Source organism: Oculina patagonica, chromosome 1 (genome assembly GCF_052425735.1).
Source record: "Oculina patagonica isolate OP01 chromosome 1, crgOcupat, whole genome shotgun sequence".
NCBI classification, from domain to species: domain Eukaryota; kingdom Metazoa; phylum Cnidaria; class Anthozoa; order Scleractinia; family Oculinidae; genus Oculina; species Oculina patagonica.
In genome coordinates this window covers 10,095,423-10,111,438 of record NC_135758.1, presented here as the reverse complement: position 1 = coordinate 10,111,438, position 16,016 = coordinate 10,095,423, and the positions used below count along the sequence as shown (strand labels likewise).

The 16,016-nt window shown below is 39.7% G+C and overlaps 1 protein-coding gene and 1 non-coding gene across 3 annotated transcripts; both read left to right on the top strand.

The window, feature by feature from the left end:
* The first annotated feature begins 514 nt into the window (after nucleotides 1-514).
* On the top strand, nucleotides 515-11,476 carry LOC144655436 (uncharacterized). Of its 2 annotated transcripts, XM_078515697.1 has the most exons (4): nucleotides 515-716; nucleotides 2,437-2,494; nucleotides 3,034-3,113; nucleotides 6,931-11,476. In XM_078515697.1, exons 3-4 carry the CDS (start codon nucleotides 3,105-3,107, stop codon nucleotides 11,410-11,412), a joined length of 4,491 nt encoding a protein of 1,496 aa, XP_078371823.1. In that variant the 5' UTR covers nucleotides 515-716; nucleotides 2,437-2,494; nucleotides 3,034-3,104; the 3' UTR covers nucleotides 11,413-11,476. The 2 variants fall into 2 exon arrangements, with proteins under 2 accessions (XP_078371823.1, XP_078371815.1); XM_078515689.1 differs by lacking the exons at nucleotides 515-716; nucleotides 2,437-2,494 and having other exon boundaries at nucleotides 2,966-3,113.
* Nucleotides 11,477-11,921: 445 nt separating this feature from the next.
* Trnal-caa (transfer RNA leucine (anticodon CAA)) lies at nucleotides 11,922-12,005 on the top strand. The gene has a single exon. It is a non-coding gene; the product is annotated as a tRNA-Leu (tRNA).
* The last annotated feature ends 4,011 nt before the right edge of the window (nucleotides 12,006-16,016 follow it).

Here is a 16,016-nt window from a genome sequence, read left to right as displayed (position 1 = left end):
AAGACACTATTTTGCGGATCTGCAGTGAAAATTGGGCTTAATGTAGGTGGTTGCATGTTACCAGAAAGGCCGAAAAATGTACATTTTGAGTCACAATCTGGGAATTTTTTGTGGACCTGGAATGAAACATAGGCAAAATCCACGTGGTGGCATTTCTTAAAAAAGAGACTGAAATGTACATTTTGAGTTAGAAAAAGGCCATATTTTGGGGATCTGAAGTCAAAATTGGGCTTATTTTAGTGGTTGCATATTACCTCAGAGGCCAAAAAATGTACGTTTTGAGTCACAATCTGGGAATTTTTTTGTGGACCTGGAATAATTATAATAATAATAAAAAATATATATGTAACACCTATCCAGGCCTGCTCTAGGCGCTTTACAAATATGTTAAAAAAATTAGGAAAAAATTACTAAAATCACAATATAATAAAATCGATAAAAATTCGTTAAAATTAGCTGAATAAATCGTAGAAATTAAAAATGTGCTTTTAAAGTAATAAAAAGTAAAAATCGCTAAGAGTAATAAGTTTTTTAAAAAAGATAAGTTTTGAGTTTTGATTTAAAAGAACTTAAATTGTCACACGGGCGGATAAAAACAGGCAAACTGTTCCAGAGTTCAGGCGAGGATATAGCAAAAGCTCGAGACCCATACGACATGAGGTGGAATTTGACAGGGTTGAGACGTGAAACGTGTGATGATTGGAGGGTTCTGGAAGGTTGGTAGTACATTAACAAGTCTTGTCGACCTGGAATGAAACTTAGGCTAAATCCACGTGATGGCATTTCTTCAAAAAGGCCTGAAATGTACATTTTGAGTTGGAAAGTGGCACTATTTTGGGGATTTGAAGGGAAAATTAGGCTTATTGTAGGTGGTTGCATATTACAAGAAAGGCCGAAAAATATACATTTTGAGTCACAATCTGGGATTTTTTCGTTGGCCTGGAATGAATCTTAGGCTAAAACAAGGTGGTGGAATTTCTTCAAAAAGGCCCGCCATGTACATTTCGAGTAAGAAAGTGACACTAGTTTGGGGATCTGAAGTGAAAATCGGGCTTATTGTAGGTGGTTGCATATATTACAAGAGAGCCCCAAAAATGTACATTTTGAGTCACAATCTGGGATTTTTTGTGGATCTGGAATGAAACTTAGGCTAAATCCACGTGATGGCATTGCTTCAAAAAGGCCTGAAATTTATATATTGAGTTAGAAAGTGGCACTATTTTGGGTATTTTAAGTGAAAATCGGGCTTATTGTAAGTGGTTGTATATTACCAGAAAGTCCCAAAAATGTTTATTTTGAGTCACAATCTGGGGTTTTTTTGTGGACTTGGAATGAAACTTTAGCTAAATCCACGTGATGGCATTTTTTTGAAAGAGGCCTGAAATGTACATATTGAGTTAGAAAGTGGCACTATTTTGGAAAGCTGAAGTGAAAATTAGGCTTTTTGTAGGTGGTTGTATATTACTCTCTATGTACGACGGTTCTTGCGTTGAAATAATTAGAAATACTATAGAACTAAGTCGAAGGGAGTTGTGTTTCACTCCGCAAAATCGGCATGTATCGACTAACGCAAAACAGCAGGTAAGAGAGGTAAGCTATCTGCAGCCTCATCATCTACTGTACCAACTGGTTGCTCCGAGTCTCTTCTTCTTCTTCTTCTTCTTCTTCTTCTTCTAAAACTCGCTTAAATCGTGTAGTGTTTACTTTTAAAACCAATGAAGCCCGATCGCGCTATTGTTTTATTTTTTAATTGTAAGCGAACGACCTCGGAAGGCCATTTATTAACATATAAAAAGAAGCGACTAGCTAGACACTTATTAGTATGCAGCGGGAATCCCTTCATTAGTATGAAGGAAGACAGTTATTAGTATGCAGGAAGGCACTTGTACATAACAACAGAGGGATAGATTTTAATAACAAAGGGAAAGGGAAGCAAACGGTAGGCAGGGGAAGGCATAACGAGATATATATTTTAACATTATATACTACTTAAATCCGATATACGATACTTCTTGCGAGCGACATGCAAGGTCAAGCGCTGTCACTGACCGACAACAAAGGCCTATTGTATTAAAAAGATGTGATGATGTCTGTTGACTGAATTCAATAGAACTCGTGAATGTATAATTTATCTCTTTCGTTTATACTTTGTATCACTCTTTTCTAACTTTTCAGAGTATTTTGTTCGCGTAGCATTTATTCCTGTAGCTAGTTCCCAGTCCCATTCTGTTCTTTTAATTGGTCGAGCGCAAAAGAAAGCTTAACAGAATGCCGTACAGAACTACAGAACCCCGCATGAAAAGTTTTGAATAGTAATCACCTTAACAAATACGTCACGCGACAGCTGGAAGGAAGCTTACAGAGGGTCGCTCTACGCTACCTTAACTCTGTCTTTCTTTATTACTTTGCAGTGAACGTTATTGATGTTAATCCCAGTGAAAGTTATTGATGTTAATCCCTATTAAGCCTTTCAGTTTCATTCCGATCAATAGCGGTAAGGGCAAACGTATTTCGACTCATCCTTTATAGCATGCATAGGTCGTCTATGAGTTATTTATTGTCTCGGAATATTGGAAAGCACCAGGTGTCCGCAGTTTCACTTTCCAATTCCCAGAATTCCAAAGTGAACTACGACTAATCTTGTTTTGAATGACCTTCTTCCTTTTTTCGTTAATCTGTTCATCTTAAACTGAAATTCATAATCCCCAAATTATCTGTGTTAACAATTTTTTTGATAAAAAGAAATTCTTATGAAAGCGATAATATTTATAACCTCAGATATATTTGCTGTATAACAAATAGAAATGATGGGCAAGTTTAATTATTCTTACTGACTCCATTGTGTTTAGTGTCACTTGATTGGATGAAAAAAATCACCCTAAATTAAGATAACAATATTGCCTTTTTTTGCTGATTAGGTCATCGATCCAACCACGTGGCCGGAAATATGATGAAACACAAACAAACGCTTATAATTGGTCGAATTTTCCATATAAAAGTTGCGCGCGATGTTCTAATCTTCCTTTCCAATAGAGCAAGACATGAAGACGACAACGCAGACAACGAAGAAGAAGAATTTGGAACTCGAGTCAAATTCTTGATCAATGGCGAAGGTAGGACCTGTATGTCTTCTATTAATTCACACAATTACAAGGGTTTGCTTGCCTTATTACTGGGAATAGCTACGAATGTCTGTCATGATGTGTTTTACTTTCCCGCCGATGCCACACAACAGTTTCTAAAGAATGTGGCATATTGATTTATTGGCAGCTTGCTCGGCCCGGGATGGTATCAGTTGCGGTTTCGCGAAAGGTTATTTTGCTTGGAAAACCGAGCGAAATTTCAGCGCCCTCGAGTCTCTCAGCTGGAATCGCTCTTACGTTTCACCTACGTTTCTATGTTCTAGCTACCATCGGATGCATGTGGTTCTAAATTAAGCGTGAACATATAATGCAAAAGCAGGATGTAATTAGGAATCAAGTCAAAGTTAAACAGTTAACGTTTTGCACATGCAGCAGTTCAAGTTGAATTGGCAAAGATTAAAACCAATCTATCCGACTGGCGAGATTTGTACGGGGAAAGGTTCAGACACGTATGTATAAATATACCATTACATACATTAGCACAAAAAATCACTCGAAACAAATATTGCAAGCGACAGCTGGAGCAAGACTGTGGTACCTGTTTAATTTATTGTTTCTTTGTTTCTTTGCTGTGATAGTGTTCTTGTTTACCCCAGCTAGCGTGAATTATATTTCATTCTAATCGAAGTGGTAACAGCAAACTTATTTGACATTTCGTTTATTTGATGAATATGGTTGATTGTTTGATGTCTCGGAATGTTGGAAAAGCCCCGGGTGTTTGCAGAGTTACTATTCATTCCAAAGCGAACCCACAACTCAATGGAAATAATGTTTAGCTCTCTTTGGCCATCTTTTTGTAACAGAAATGCTCGCCTTAAACAACTACCAATGTTATCAATGTAATCAACTATCAATGAAATTTCAGTTAGTGATATCTCTATCAAATTGTTATTTATAAAAGTCTACGTTTCATTGTTTAAGGTGGCACGATTGGAAACTTTCTGATAACTGATGCGTCTGATGGCAGAAATCGATTTATGTTCATATTGTTGTTAATTTGCTTGTATTGGACATGCGTATCTTTAGGGACTTAAACAGAGATAGTCTCTGCACATTTTAAAGTCAGTTCAGCACGACAAATCTAGATTGAATATGATAATTAATAACAATAATAAATATGTATTTGTAGAGCGCTAATGAAGCGTAAAGCATACAACACGTTGGCGCGCAAACATAACTTTCTCACTTGGGTTCAAAAACAAAATATCGCACATAGGGAAAAGTGTTTCTTTCTTAAATGTGTTCATCATGAACTGTCTAAATTACAATTCTCAACTTATCTGTTTCAAAATATTCATGACATTAATGTTAATCTGATTTCTCGATGTTTCGACAAGACCTCTTACCGTCTCTATCAGAGTGTTATTTGTAATGTAAAAAAGTCTACGTTTCATTGTTTAAGGTGGCACGAGTGGAAACTTTCTGACAACTGATGCGTCTGATGTAAGTTATCGATTTGTATTGGATATGCCCATCTTTAGTAACTAAAACAGCGATAATCTCTGCACATTTTAAGCTCAGTTTAGCAGGACAAATCGAGATTTACTATGAAAAATGAATAACAATAATAAATATAAATTGGTTGAGCGTTAATGAAGCGGGAGGCATACAAAACGTGGCGCGCAAACATAAATTAAGGTGGCGCGATTTGAAACTTTAATTTCTGACGACGGCTGTTTTTGCTGGCAGTTATCGATATATGTTCAAATTGTTTGTTTATTTGCTTGTATTGGATATGCGTATTTTCAGTCACTAAAACAGAGATTATCGTTGCACATTTTAAGCTCAGATGGAATATGATACTTAATAACAATAATAAATTTAAATTTGTAGAGCGTTAATGAAGCGAAAAGCATACAAAACGTGCCGCGCAAACATAAATTAAGGTGGCGCGATTTGAAACTTTAATTTCTGACAACTGATCCGTCTGATGGCAGTCTTCGATTTTTTGTTCAAATTGTTGTTAATTTTCTTATATTAGATATGCCCATCTATAGTGACTAAGACATAACTAATCTCTGCATATTTTAAGCTCAGTTCAGCACGGCAAATCGAGATCGAATATGATAATAAATAACAATAAATATAAATTGGTAGAGCGTTAATGAAGCGTAAAGCATACAAAACGTGCCGCGCAAACATAACTTTCTTACTAAGGTTCAAAAACAAAATATCGCACATAGGTTAAAGTGCTTCGTTCCTAAATATCTCCATCATGAACTGTCTAAATTACAATCATCAAATTATCTGTTTCAAAATACTCTGTTAGATCCATGACATTAATGATAATCTGATTTCTCGATGTTTCGGCAAGACCTCCTACCGTCTCTATCAAAGTGATATTTATGAAAAAGTCCACGTTTAGTTGTTTAAGGTGGCACGATTGGAAACTTTCTGACAACTGATGCCTCTGATGGCAGTAATCGATTTACGTTGAAATTGTTGTTAATTTGCTTGTATTGGATATGCGTATCTTTAGTGACTAAAACAGGAATAATCTTTGCACATTTTAAGCTCAGTTAAGCACGACAAAACGAGATTGAATATGATAATAAATAACCATAATAAATTTGTAGAGCGTTAATAAAGCGTAAACCATACAAACGGCGTGGCGTGCAAACATAAATTTCTCACTCAGGCTCAAAAACAAAATATCGTACATAGGTACAAGTGTTTCTTTCCTAAATGTGTTCATCAGGAGCTGTATAATTTACAATTCTCAAATTATTCTGATAGATTCATGAATTCCATGTACGGTTATCTAATTTCTCGATGTTTCGGGAAGACCCCCGACTGTCTGTATCAAAGTGCTCTTTATAACAAAGTCTACGTTTTATTATTAAGGTGGCACGATAGAAACTTTCTGACACCTGATGCGTCTGATGGCAGTCTTAGATTTATGTTCAAATTGTTGTTAATTTGCTTGTATTGAATATGCGTATCTTTAGTGACTAAAACAGAAATAATCTCTACACATTTTAAGCTCAGTTCAGCATGACAAATCGAGACTGAACATGTTAATTAAAATCAATAATAAATATAAATTTGTAGAGCGTTAATGAAGCGCAAAGCATGCAAAACGTAGCGCGCAAACATAAATTAAGGTGGCGCGATTTGAAACTTTAATTTCTAACAGCTGATCCGTATGATGACAGTCGTCGATTTATGTTCAACTTGTTACTAATGTGCTTGTGTTGGATATGCGTATCTTTAGTGACTAGAACAGAGATAAGCTCTGCACATTTCAAGCTGAGTTCAGCACGACAAATCGAGATTGAATATGATAATAAATAGTAGTAATAAATAAACATTTGTGGAGAGTTAACGAAGCGCAAAGCATACAAATAGTGGCGCGCAAACATAAATTAAGGCGGCGCGATTTGAAACTTTAATTTCAGATAACTGATGCGTCTCATGGTGGTAATTGATTTATGTTCGAATTACTGCGACTAAAATAGAGATAGTCTCTGGTCATTTTATGCTTAGTTCAGCACGACCAATCGAGATTGAATATGATAATAAATAGTGTGCAACTGCTGATTGCCCCTAGAAAAAACTTTACAATAGCATGAACGGGTGGCCATGGGAAAAAGCATCGGTAGGTCTACCCGAACAAAATGCTCGTGGCTAGTTTTATGTGCCGTGCGGAGCAACTTTTTGCGTTATCAACGGTGAACGTATTGATAACGGTGTTTGACTGCAGTTTTACTTAAGAACGGCGCTCGCTATAACCTTGCCTCACCAGTACAGACACTCTAATAATTGTGATATTCCATTTTTCTGATAGGCCATTATTAAAATGGGGAAAGTAAAGTGTTTGAAATGTGGAAAGGTGTTTACCCGACAGGACAACTTAAAACGGCACTGGAAACAGAAACACAGCAAAATACCATTCCCAGAAACTGCTAAACCTCTACACAAGTGTCCTGACTGTGAAAAGACGTTTCGGCTTCAAAGCGGTTTGGAAAAGCATCAAGCCGTGCACCAAATACCGCCGCCACGTCATGTCACATGGAGTTGTCCCATTTGTGGTCAAGAAGGTCTCGAAGGGGTGGCAGCTCTGTTGGAGCACGAGAAACAACACGAAGGAAACCTACCAGGGTCTTCACGGCCGAGCGCGGAGTTCCGACATGATCCAGTTAGTGTGCCCTCAGATTTGGACGTGTTCTTTGACTGCGACGAAGAGGAACTCGAATGCATTCGCGAGAACTGGAAACATATCCGCACTCACAAGATTGAAGGAAAGCTCAAAGAAGTTTTCATTTACCGTCTAGATGAACAACCATTAAATGAGCTGTTAAAGGGAATTTTTCTTAGCCGGACAACAGCGTTTAAATTGAACATGGCGTTCGGATTTATCCTGAAAAACGAAGAAACTGGCGAAGTCAGATTTTTTTATCCAAGTCAGAATGGGTACATGCTCGATCAGCCTACTGTGATCAGCAACGAAAATGACCTAAATGCACTGTTGGACAAGTTAGCACAAACCGACTGGATGGAATGCATCCGCCAACAGAAACCGAACACCAAATGGTCCGTTTCCCTCACCACCAATGTGGGGTTTTTCATCTACAAACTCCTAGATCGACCAATTGGGGCAGGCGGACATCTACCTGATTACATTGTCAAGAACAGAGGTGTGGATGCTTTGGAGAGAGATTGCAACAGTGGCCGATTATTCGACGACCATCTCTGCTACTTCCGTTGCCTCGCCCGCCAGAAGGGCTGCGGGTTGAAAAATCTCGAGAAAAAAACTAAACAACTTGCCTCAGAATACTTCGCTACACTCCAACAACCAGAAAAATTTGCTGGAGTTACACTACACGATCTCAACTGCCTAGACAGACAGTTTAAAATCCACACTTTCGTCTACTCCATAGAACGCGAGGTGAAAAAAGATGGGACAACGAAAGATACGGTGAAATTGATCCGCCGCCCGACCAAAGTGTTAACAAAAGCAGAAAACGAGGGCTCACTTAAGCTAAATTTGTTCAATGGACACTTTTCATTTATAAAGGACATGAACATCTTCAGCAAGTGTTATACATGCGAAAAGTGCGACAAGAGCTTCAAGAAAGCATATAGGTTGACTAGACACGAGCGGAACTGTGAAGCTTGCGTAAAGTTTGAGTACCCAGGTGGTGTCTATGTCCCAAGCAAGAATGTTTTTGATAAAATAGAAGAAGAGGGTATACAAGTAGAGGAAGATCTAAAATTTTCAAAATACAGGGCCACATTCGATGTCGAAGTATTCTATCCCTCTGAAGCTACCCTGCCGGAGAAGCGGGCAAAATTAGAGTTCAAGTCGGAACACTCCCTATTGTCGGTGAGTGTTTGCAGCAACGTGCCTGATTTCGAGGAGCCAAAATGCTTTATTGTGGGTGGACCAGAGTTGAATGATACCAAAGAACTCGTTGAAAAATTTGTTTCCTATCTCCAAGATATCAGTATCAAGGCCAGTCAACTCGAAGCAGTGAGATACGCCGAGCTGAAGAGAACTATTAAAGATACACTCAAACCCGATCCAGCCCCAGAAGAATATTCAACACACCCAAATTCTGCTTCGCGAGAGATGTTCTTTTCTCTGCGGGACGAGGAAGAGCAGAGTTTTGAAGACGAGCCAATTGGCTTAGATAGTGGATCGGAGGAAGAAAGTGAAACGGAAGAGGATCAACAATTTAATAACGACGACAGTCCCACTAGACAAGAAGGGGAAGGCGCGACGTTTTTCCAATTGGTCAGTGGACAACTCCCCTCAGAGAAGCCAGAGAGTACACAAAAGCAGCCTTCTCTTCAATCGGCACAACTTCCTAAAACGAAGAAGACAAAGGCTGAGAAGCTTATTGAAGAGCTCGACGCACATATTTCAGAGTTTCCTGTGGTTGGCTTCAACAGTGGGAAATATGACTTAAACGTCCTTAAGGAGGTGCTTATACCCCATTTGGTCAAAAACTGGGGCATACAGTGTACCATCAAAAAACACCAGACATATCTCTCGCTAAGCACAGGGAACTTAAAGTTCTTAGACGTCAGCAACTTCTTAGCCGCTGGCTCGTCATATGCAAGTTTCCTGAAGGCATATCAATGCCAGCAAGAAAAAGGGAGCTTTCCCTACGAGTGGTTCGACTCCTTAAATAAGCTCGAGTGTCCACAACTACCACCACACAGTGCCTTCTACTCGTGGTTAAAGAAGGGAAATATCTCCACCGAAGAGTATGTCTCTTGCCAAGAAGCATGGGAGAGAGAGGGAATGGAGACCATGAGGGATTTCTTGACATGGTATAACAATCTGGATGTCACCCCCTTCCTTAAAGCACTGCAAAAGATGGTTGACTTCTGGAAAAGCCATCACATCGACATGCTCAAGGATACTGTTTCCTTACCAGGGTTAGCTATGAAGTTTGAAATGAACTTCTTGAAAGCACAAGGAGTGCATCTCTCCACATTCCACGCCGAGTCGCTTTACAAACTTTTTCGCTCGAATATGGTTGGAGGACCAGCTATTGTATTTAAGAGATACGCTGAAGCAGGAAAAAGCTACGTCCGGAACAACCCAGACAAACCGGTGAAGAAGATCATCGGCTATGACGCCAACGGTCTCTACCTCTGGGCCCTCTGTCAGCCCATGCCAGTCGGGTTATACACGCAGTGGAAGTACCCGGAAGAAGACAGCAACGACAACTTAAAGGCAGTGTTTCCATGGCGCAGTGCAGACGAGTGGCTTGCTTGGGCTGGTCATCAGCGTGGGACAGTGTTACGGACAAGATTAAATAACACAGAGAAACGTCTTGGGGATCGTCAAGTGCCTGTAGATGGTTACCATGCAAGCAGTAACACCGTGTTCGAGTTTAACGGCTGCTTCTGGCACGGCTGTTCGGTATGTTACGACCCAGTTGCCCCACACCCCAAACGTCCTAAGACGTTTGGTTACTGGAGGGCGCAGACGCAGGAAAAGATCGACTACTTGAGGAAAATTGGATACCAAACAGTTGTAAAGTGGGAATGTCAGTGGAAGAAAGAAAGTGCAAATGAGGACATCCAGAGTTTCCTAGACAACCATTTTCCCGGAAGAGGTGAACGCTTGCAATCGAAAACTGCAGACCGGTTACTAGAGGAGGTGGAAATCGGCACCTTCTTTGGCGCTGTGGAGGTTGATATCCATGTACCATTGGAGCTAAGAAGCAAATTTGAAGAAATGACTCCAATTTTTAAGAATAGCAACATTTCACTGAACGAAATTGGCCCGTACATGAAGAAGTTTGGTGAGGCTACAGGTTGTATGCCCAAGCCAAAACGCAGTCTCATCGGCAGTTACTGGGCCAACAAGATCCTGCTAGCCACTCCGCTGCTCCAGTTCTACCTTCAAGAAGGAATTGTGGTCACTAACGTCCATCAAGCGGTACAGTGGGTACCTGAAGCCTGTTTCGGTCCTTTCGGAGAATTTGTCAGTGAATCTCGCAGACAAGCAGATCGCCCCGGTGGCTCTAACATCCTTGGTGAGACGGCAAAGACAGTAGGAAATGCTGCTTATGGCCGCTTCTTAATGGATGTTACACGCCATGTAAATGTGTCTTATGAGAAAGAAGATGAAAAAGTTGCACGGGCTTTAAATTCTTTCTTTTTCCGTGACTTAGAAGAATTACCAGAAAGCGTCTTTGAAATTAAATCATCCAAGAAGAAAGTAAGGATGGAACTTCCTATCCAAGTGGGTTTCTTCGTATATCAGTATGCCAAACTCCACATGCTCAAATTCTATTACCACGTCATTGATCACTTTCTTGATCGAACAGAATTTGAGTACTTGCAGATGGACACTGATAGCGCTTACATGGCGCTGTCCGGCGAATCGATTGAAGAAAACGTAAAACCTGAACTTAACGCAGAGTTCCAGAACATCAAGTGCAACTGGTTTCCCCGTACAGACACAAGAGAGCATGCCATACACGACAAGAGAACTCCGGGCCTCTTTAAGGTGGAGTGGGAAGGACACGGTTTCGTGGGCCTCAACAGCAAGACGTACTGCTGCTGGGGCAAACACGGGGACAAATTCAGTTGCAAGGGCGTTTCTAAAGTGACAAATGATGTCAAGAAGGAAAATTACCTCAGGGTTTTGAATACTGGCATCTCAGAAGAAGCACAAAATCGCGGATTCCGCATTGTAAATAACAAAGTATTAACATACCGTCAATTTAGAACGGGCTTCACTTTCTTTTATCCAAAAAGAGTAGTGTTAGAAGACGGAATCACTACCAATCCTTTACAAATTTAGAAGCATTACAAGGAAAAAAAACTTTCTTCAATTGTGTATATATTTCAAAGACTTGTTAATTAAACAGTGTACAAATGAAAACGAAATCTGTCTTTGTTCACCATACCTAATATAAATCGATCAGCTGAGGGAACAATGGGCTCATGGCAGAATCGGAAAAAGAAGAATAAAACAAAACCAGCGCCTTAACCACTCAGCCAGCGCCTTAACCACTCGGCCACCGCAGCTCACATAATATGTGGATGAAAAATTTATTATTATGTAGCTGTTGTGATCTGAGCCCGCTGCATGACGGGAAAATGGTCAGCGGTGAAATGTGAAATCAGATCACGTGACTCGGATTCCACCACGAACCTGTAACCCTAAGGGATTAGGGTTACAGGTTCGTGGTGGAATCCGAGTCACGTGATCTGATTTCACATTTCACCGCTGACCATTTTCCCGTCATGCAGCGGGCTCAGATCACAACAGCTACATAATAATAAATTTTTCATCCACATATTATGTGAGCTGCGGTGGCCGAGTGGTTAAGGCGCTGGACTCAAAATCCAGTGGGATCTTATCCCGCGTAGGTTCGAATCCTGCCCGCAGCGATGACAATTTTTCCAAAAGGAAAAAGGAAATTGAAGGGGCAACTCTGCTGACCGCATCACTGGCTGTCACTCTAATTTATGCCAGCTAAAGGGACTTTGTCTCTCCCCCTTATTCTTCTTCTCAATTGTTGAGAGCCGCCATTCCCTATATCGCAACGGTTGCCATGGTTATAACCCTTAAAGACCACTGACCGCATGGGATTACGGGCCTGTGGCAGAATCGGAGGAGAGGAATAAATTAAAACCCGGATAATTTGGCCCCTACTATACTACTAGCAAATTACAATGCCGTGCGCATTAAATTAAGTATGTAAGAATAACTTGTCAACACTGAACTTGAAATACATACTTTTTTGTCAGGTCCTACGTCCTCGTCCTCCGTATCTAATATGTGTATTGGAAGTTTAACCCTTGGAGGTACAAGCAAATTCATACCCCCACCGACCTCTCCAAAGGGTTCTCGTTCTATAAAGGCACAGCGAAATTGTTATGCACTGTGTAGAAAGCCCGTAGCTTACTTTACAAGGTGACGTAACGTTTGTTGCTTGTGACGCCATATGACATCACGTGTATGCCCCTGATGAAGGTTGGTTTTGTTCAACCGAAATATTGGGCCAAAATAAATTTATAACATCAGTCCCTAGCTGTTTGATCAGCCCTGCATTTAAAGTTTGTTTATTAAGTCTACTGCTGATCCTGATCTACACCAAGATCCGGCTACAATTTGCTCCTGTTTGTCAGAGTGGTCCTTTCATAGTTACAGAAGTCACTGATTGTACAATTGTCGTACGATTCTGGTTCAGACAACTGGAAAAAGTAAAGAAAACTGTTTAAAACTACGATTTTGGCCAGACTTCCCAGTAAATATAACGTTGCAAATATCATGGACACATGGTCGACATATCAAGATTTCTGTAAGAGATAAATGAACAGCTGATGAAAGTTTCAGCATTGTAGAGTAAATCCTCTTTTAAAAATTTTGAGAAAACTTCATTGGGTGGGGGGGCCTCAACCCCTTCCCCCACCCCTTGTATGCTCGAGGGTTAGACAAAATCTTTTGAGACGTTAAGGGAATTTCACAAAAGCACTTCGTGTTTTTAACTTTCCTCTCGGTGTTCCTCCCGCTGTTACTTTACACTAGCTATAGTCAGCATTTACTGATCTGAGCGGCCGTCAAAAATAACATTTGTGCTTTACTGTACAAAATCCACATAGAAATGGACATATGTATTTGTAGTTGTTCTCCTGTTATAGGATTCAATTGTTTTTCTCCTTTTTCGTCTGTTCTACAATGATCTTTTGTCGCGTGTTAACTATTTAACAATTAGATTATGAGCTCGAGATTTCTATCGCGCGATAGTTGATGAGGGCTAGGCCCGAATCAACTATCACGCATAGATATCGCGAGCGAATAATCTAATTGTTAATTAGTATAAATCTACTAGACGTTCAAAACTTAACAACAAGACAGGCTCTCGTTTTTATTAAATAATGATTTTAATAGGTCATATCACACGCGGATAATTGACGACTGCACCACATTGCACTGGCTTCTGTGTGCGCGTTTACATTTCATTCACGATTTGTTGAAGCCGTTATTTGCTCGAAACTGAAGGAAAGCCAAGTTTTTTTTATTGTAAAATGACGATTGAAAGATGTACTGACGTACAAGGGCCCTTGGAAGTCCAGTTTTTTTTGAAATTCGAAAACGCAAACGGTTAAAACAATTCTGAAAAGTTTAATAAACGAGTTTTTCGCAAGGAAGAAACCACATTGCTTCTGTGTGCGACTTTGCATTTCATTCACGAATATAAAATCATAAAATCGCCCGCTTTTAAAAACGTAAATGAATAATAAATGCTTTTCTTACCGTGTAAAATCTTCATTACATATTTCCATACAGTCTTTTTCTTCTCCGAAATCGGCTCGAATAGCAAATTATCCCAGTCCTTCTTCGCGGAAAATTTAAAAAGCGAAAAAGCGGCGGCCTTCTGTTGACAACCGCACGCTGTTTCGCTACTCACTTTCTACAACAGAATAGGTAGTGAGTAGCTTAGCCAATCAGAGAACAGTATTCGTGATAGAACGCTAGTAGATTTATACTAATTCGTTATATCGAGGTACATTTTTCGTTCGGGCTTCCAGATTGTGTTCGTTATAACGAGGACTTCGTTATACCGAGGTTCTTTATATCGAGGTCCAGCTCCATACATTTTACTGTAACGTTGGCCGGGCTGAAGACCCTAGCTCGTTATACCGAGGAGGTGTTAACTTTAATTAAGCAATAGACCGCGCTTTCTAGGGCTTTACTGGCGTAATAAAACCACGCGGGATGTTGGGAGAACACGAGAAAAGCTTGTAAATCTCGAGCCGCAGGTGAGTGATTTACAAGCTTTTCGAGTGTTCTCCCAACATCCCAAGTGGTTTTATTACGCCAGCAAAGCCATAGAAAGCGCGGTCTATTGCTTTTATGAAATTACTATAGAAAACTTTCGTCAAAGACATAGGAATCTATTTTATTTTTCGTGATCAAATGTCTTATTCTCAACAAGTTCAAGTTCATTTGATGACGCGGTAAACCAATCACAGCGGCTGAAAGAATAAAACATAGGTTCAGCTCCGCACACAAAATTCACGGATTGATGAGCAAAAACGTTCAAAAGTTGTCTTAAAGCTATAAAAGTCATAAGAAAGGAAAATAAAAAATGCAAACTGACATAGTACGAAATTTATTCAACGATTTTAAAGTTCTTTGACGTGGAAAACTAGCAAATTGTGGCCGGAGTCATTCATCGCGAAAGTGAGAGACTGCACGAAAATTTTGCATGCAAGTTTACAAACTTCGCAGACTGACGAAGGTATTGAGAATAAAGGTTAGTTCCACAAACTCTGCTTTAGAAATTTGTTATGATTTTATTTATTCCGTATTCTTTCGTTTTCGCAGAATAACATACTTGGCAGAAGGCACTGAAAGCATATAAAACTAAAATTCTAATTCAGGCGCGAGGACTCAGCGTAAGTTTCTGCCATCAAAACAATTCAAGTAAGCTTTCATCGCGACCAATTTGATGCAGTTCTAATTCCTTTCAAATAAAATTTTCGAGTAAATGTTGAATGGAACGATATCCATGTTTTTAATATTTTTCCAGTCCGATGAAAGCCGACCTGTTTATTGTGTTCCTTCTCATTTGATGTCTCTGCGTTTTCGTTTTTCACTCTATTTACTTTGCTCCAACTGTGGTGAGTGGGAAAATTTTTTTTTTGTGATCCACCCTCAGTAAATTTTCACAATGAGAACCATATCCTCCGTTTTAACAATCAAATAGACCAAAAGAAGATATTAAACTAACGTTAATTCTTCGTCCTTATGCGTAATCGAGCATAGTGCGACCATGTCGGGACGGAAGCGGGACTTTACCGCTACAATAGTACATAGGTTGTTTGAACAATTTGACCAATCAGAGCGCGCGTAGTATCTGCGTTATTTTATAATTCGTTATACAGTGGAACCTCGATTTAACGAACTTCTATATAGCGAAGTCCTCGATATATCGAACGTTTCTTTACGTCCCAGTAATAGCAAAGTATATGGAAAAGAACCCCGATATAATGAAACCACGATATAGCGAACACATTTTGCCAGTCCCTTGGCCCTTCCTTCCACTGTATCGGGCAGATTTTTTGTTCGGGCTTCCGGATTGCGTTCGTTATATCGTTGTTTGTTATATCTAGATCCTACTCCATTCATTTTACTGTAACTTTGGCCGGGTTGAAGAATATCGCTCGTTAGTAAATTTTAACCTCCGGTAATGATTTTCTAGCTTTCTGATTGGTTCCCTCCGCTATGAATCTGAGCGATTATCCTTTTAAAAGTTAATATGGAGAAATGATGACGAATTTTTTTTGGACGCGAAAAAATATTTTTCCTCGTCGCGTTAGTAGCGGACGAAAATAATTTCGAGATTCGAGGAAGTTTAACCCCAAGAGATTTAGAAAATCTTAGAAAAAGGG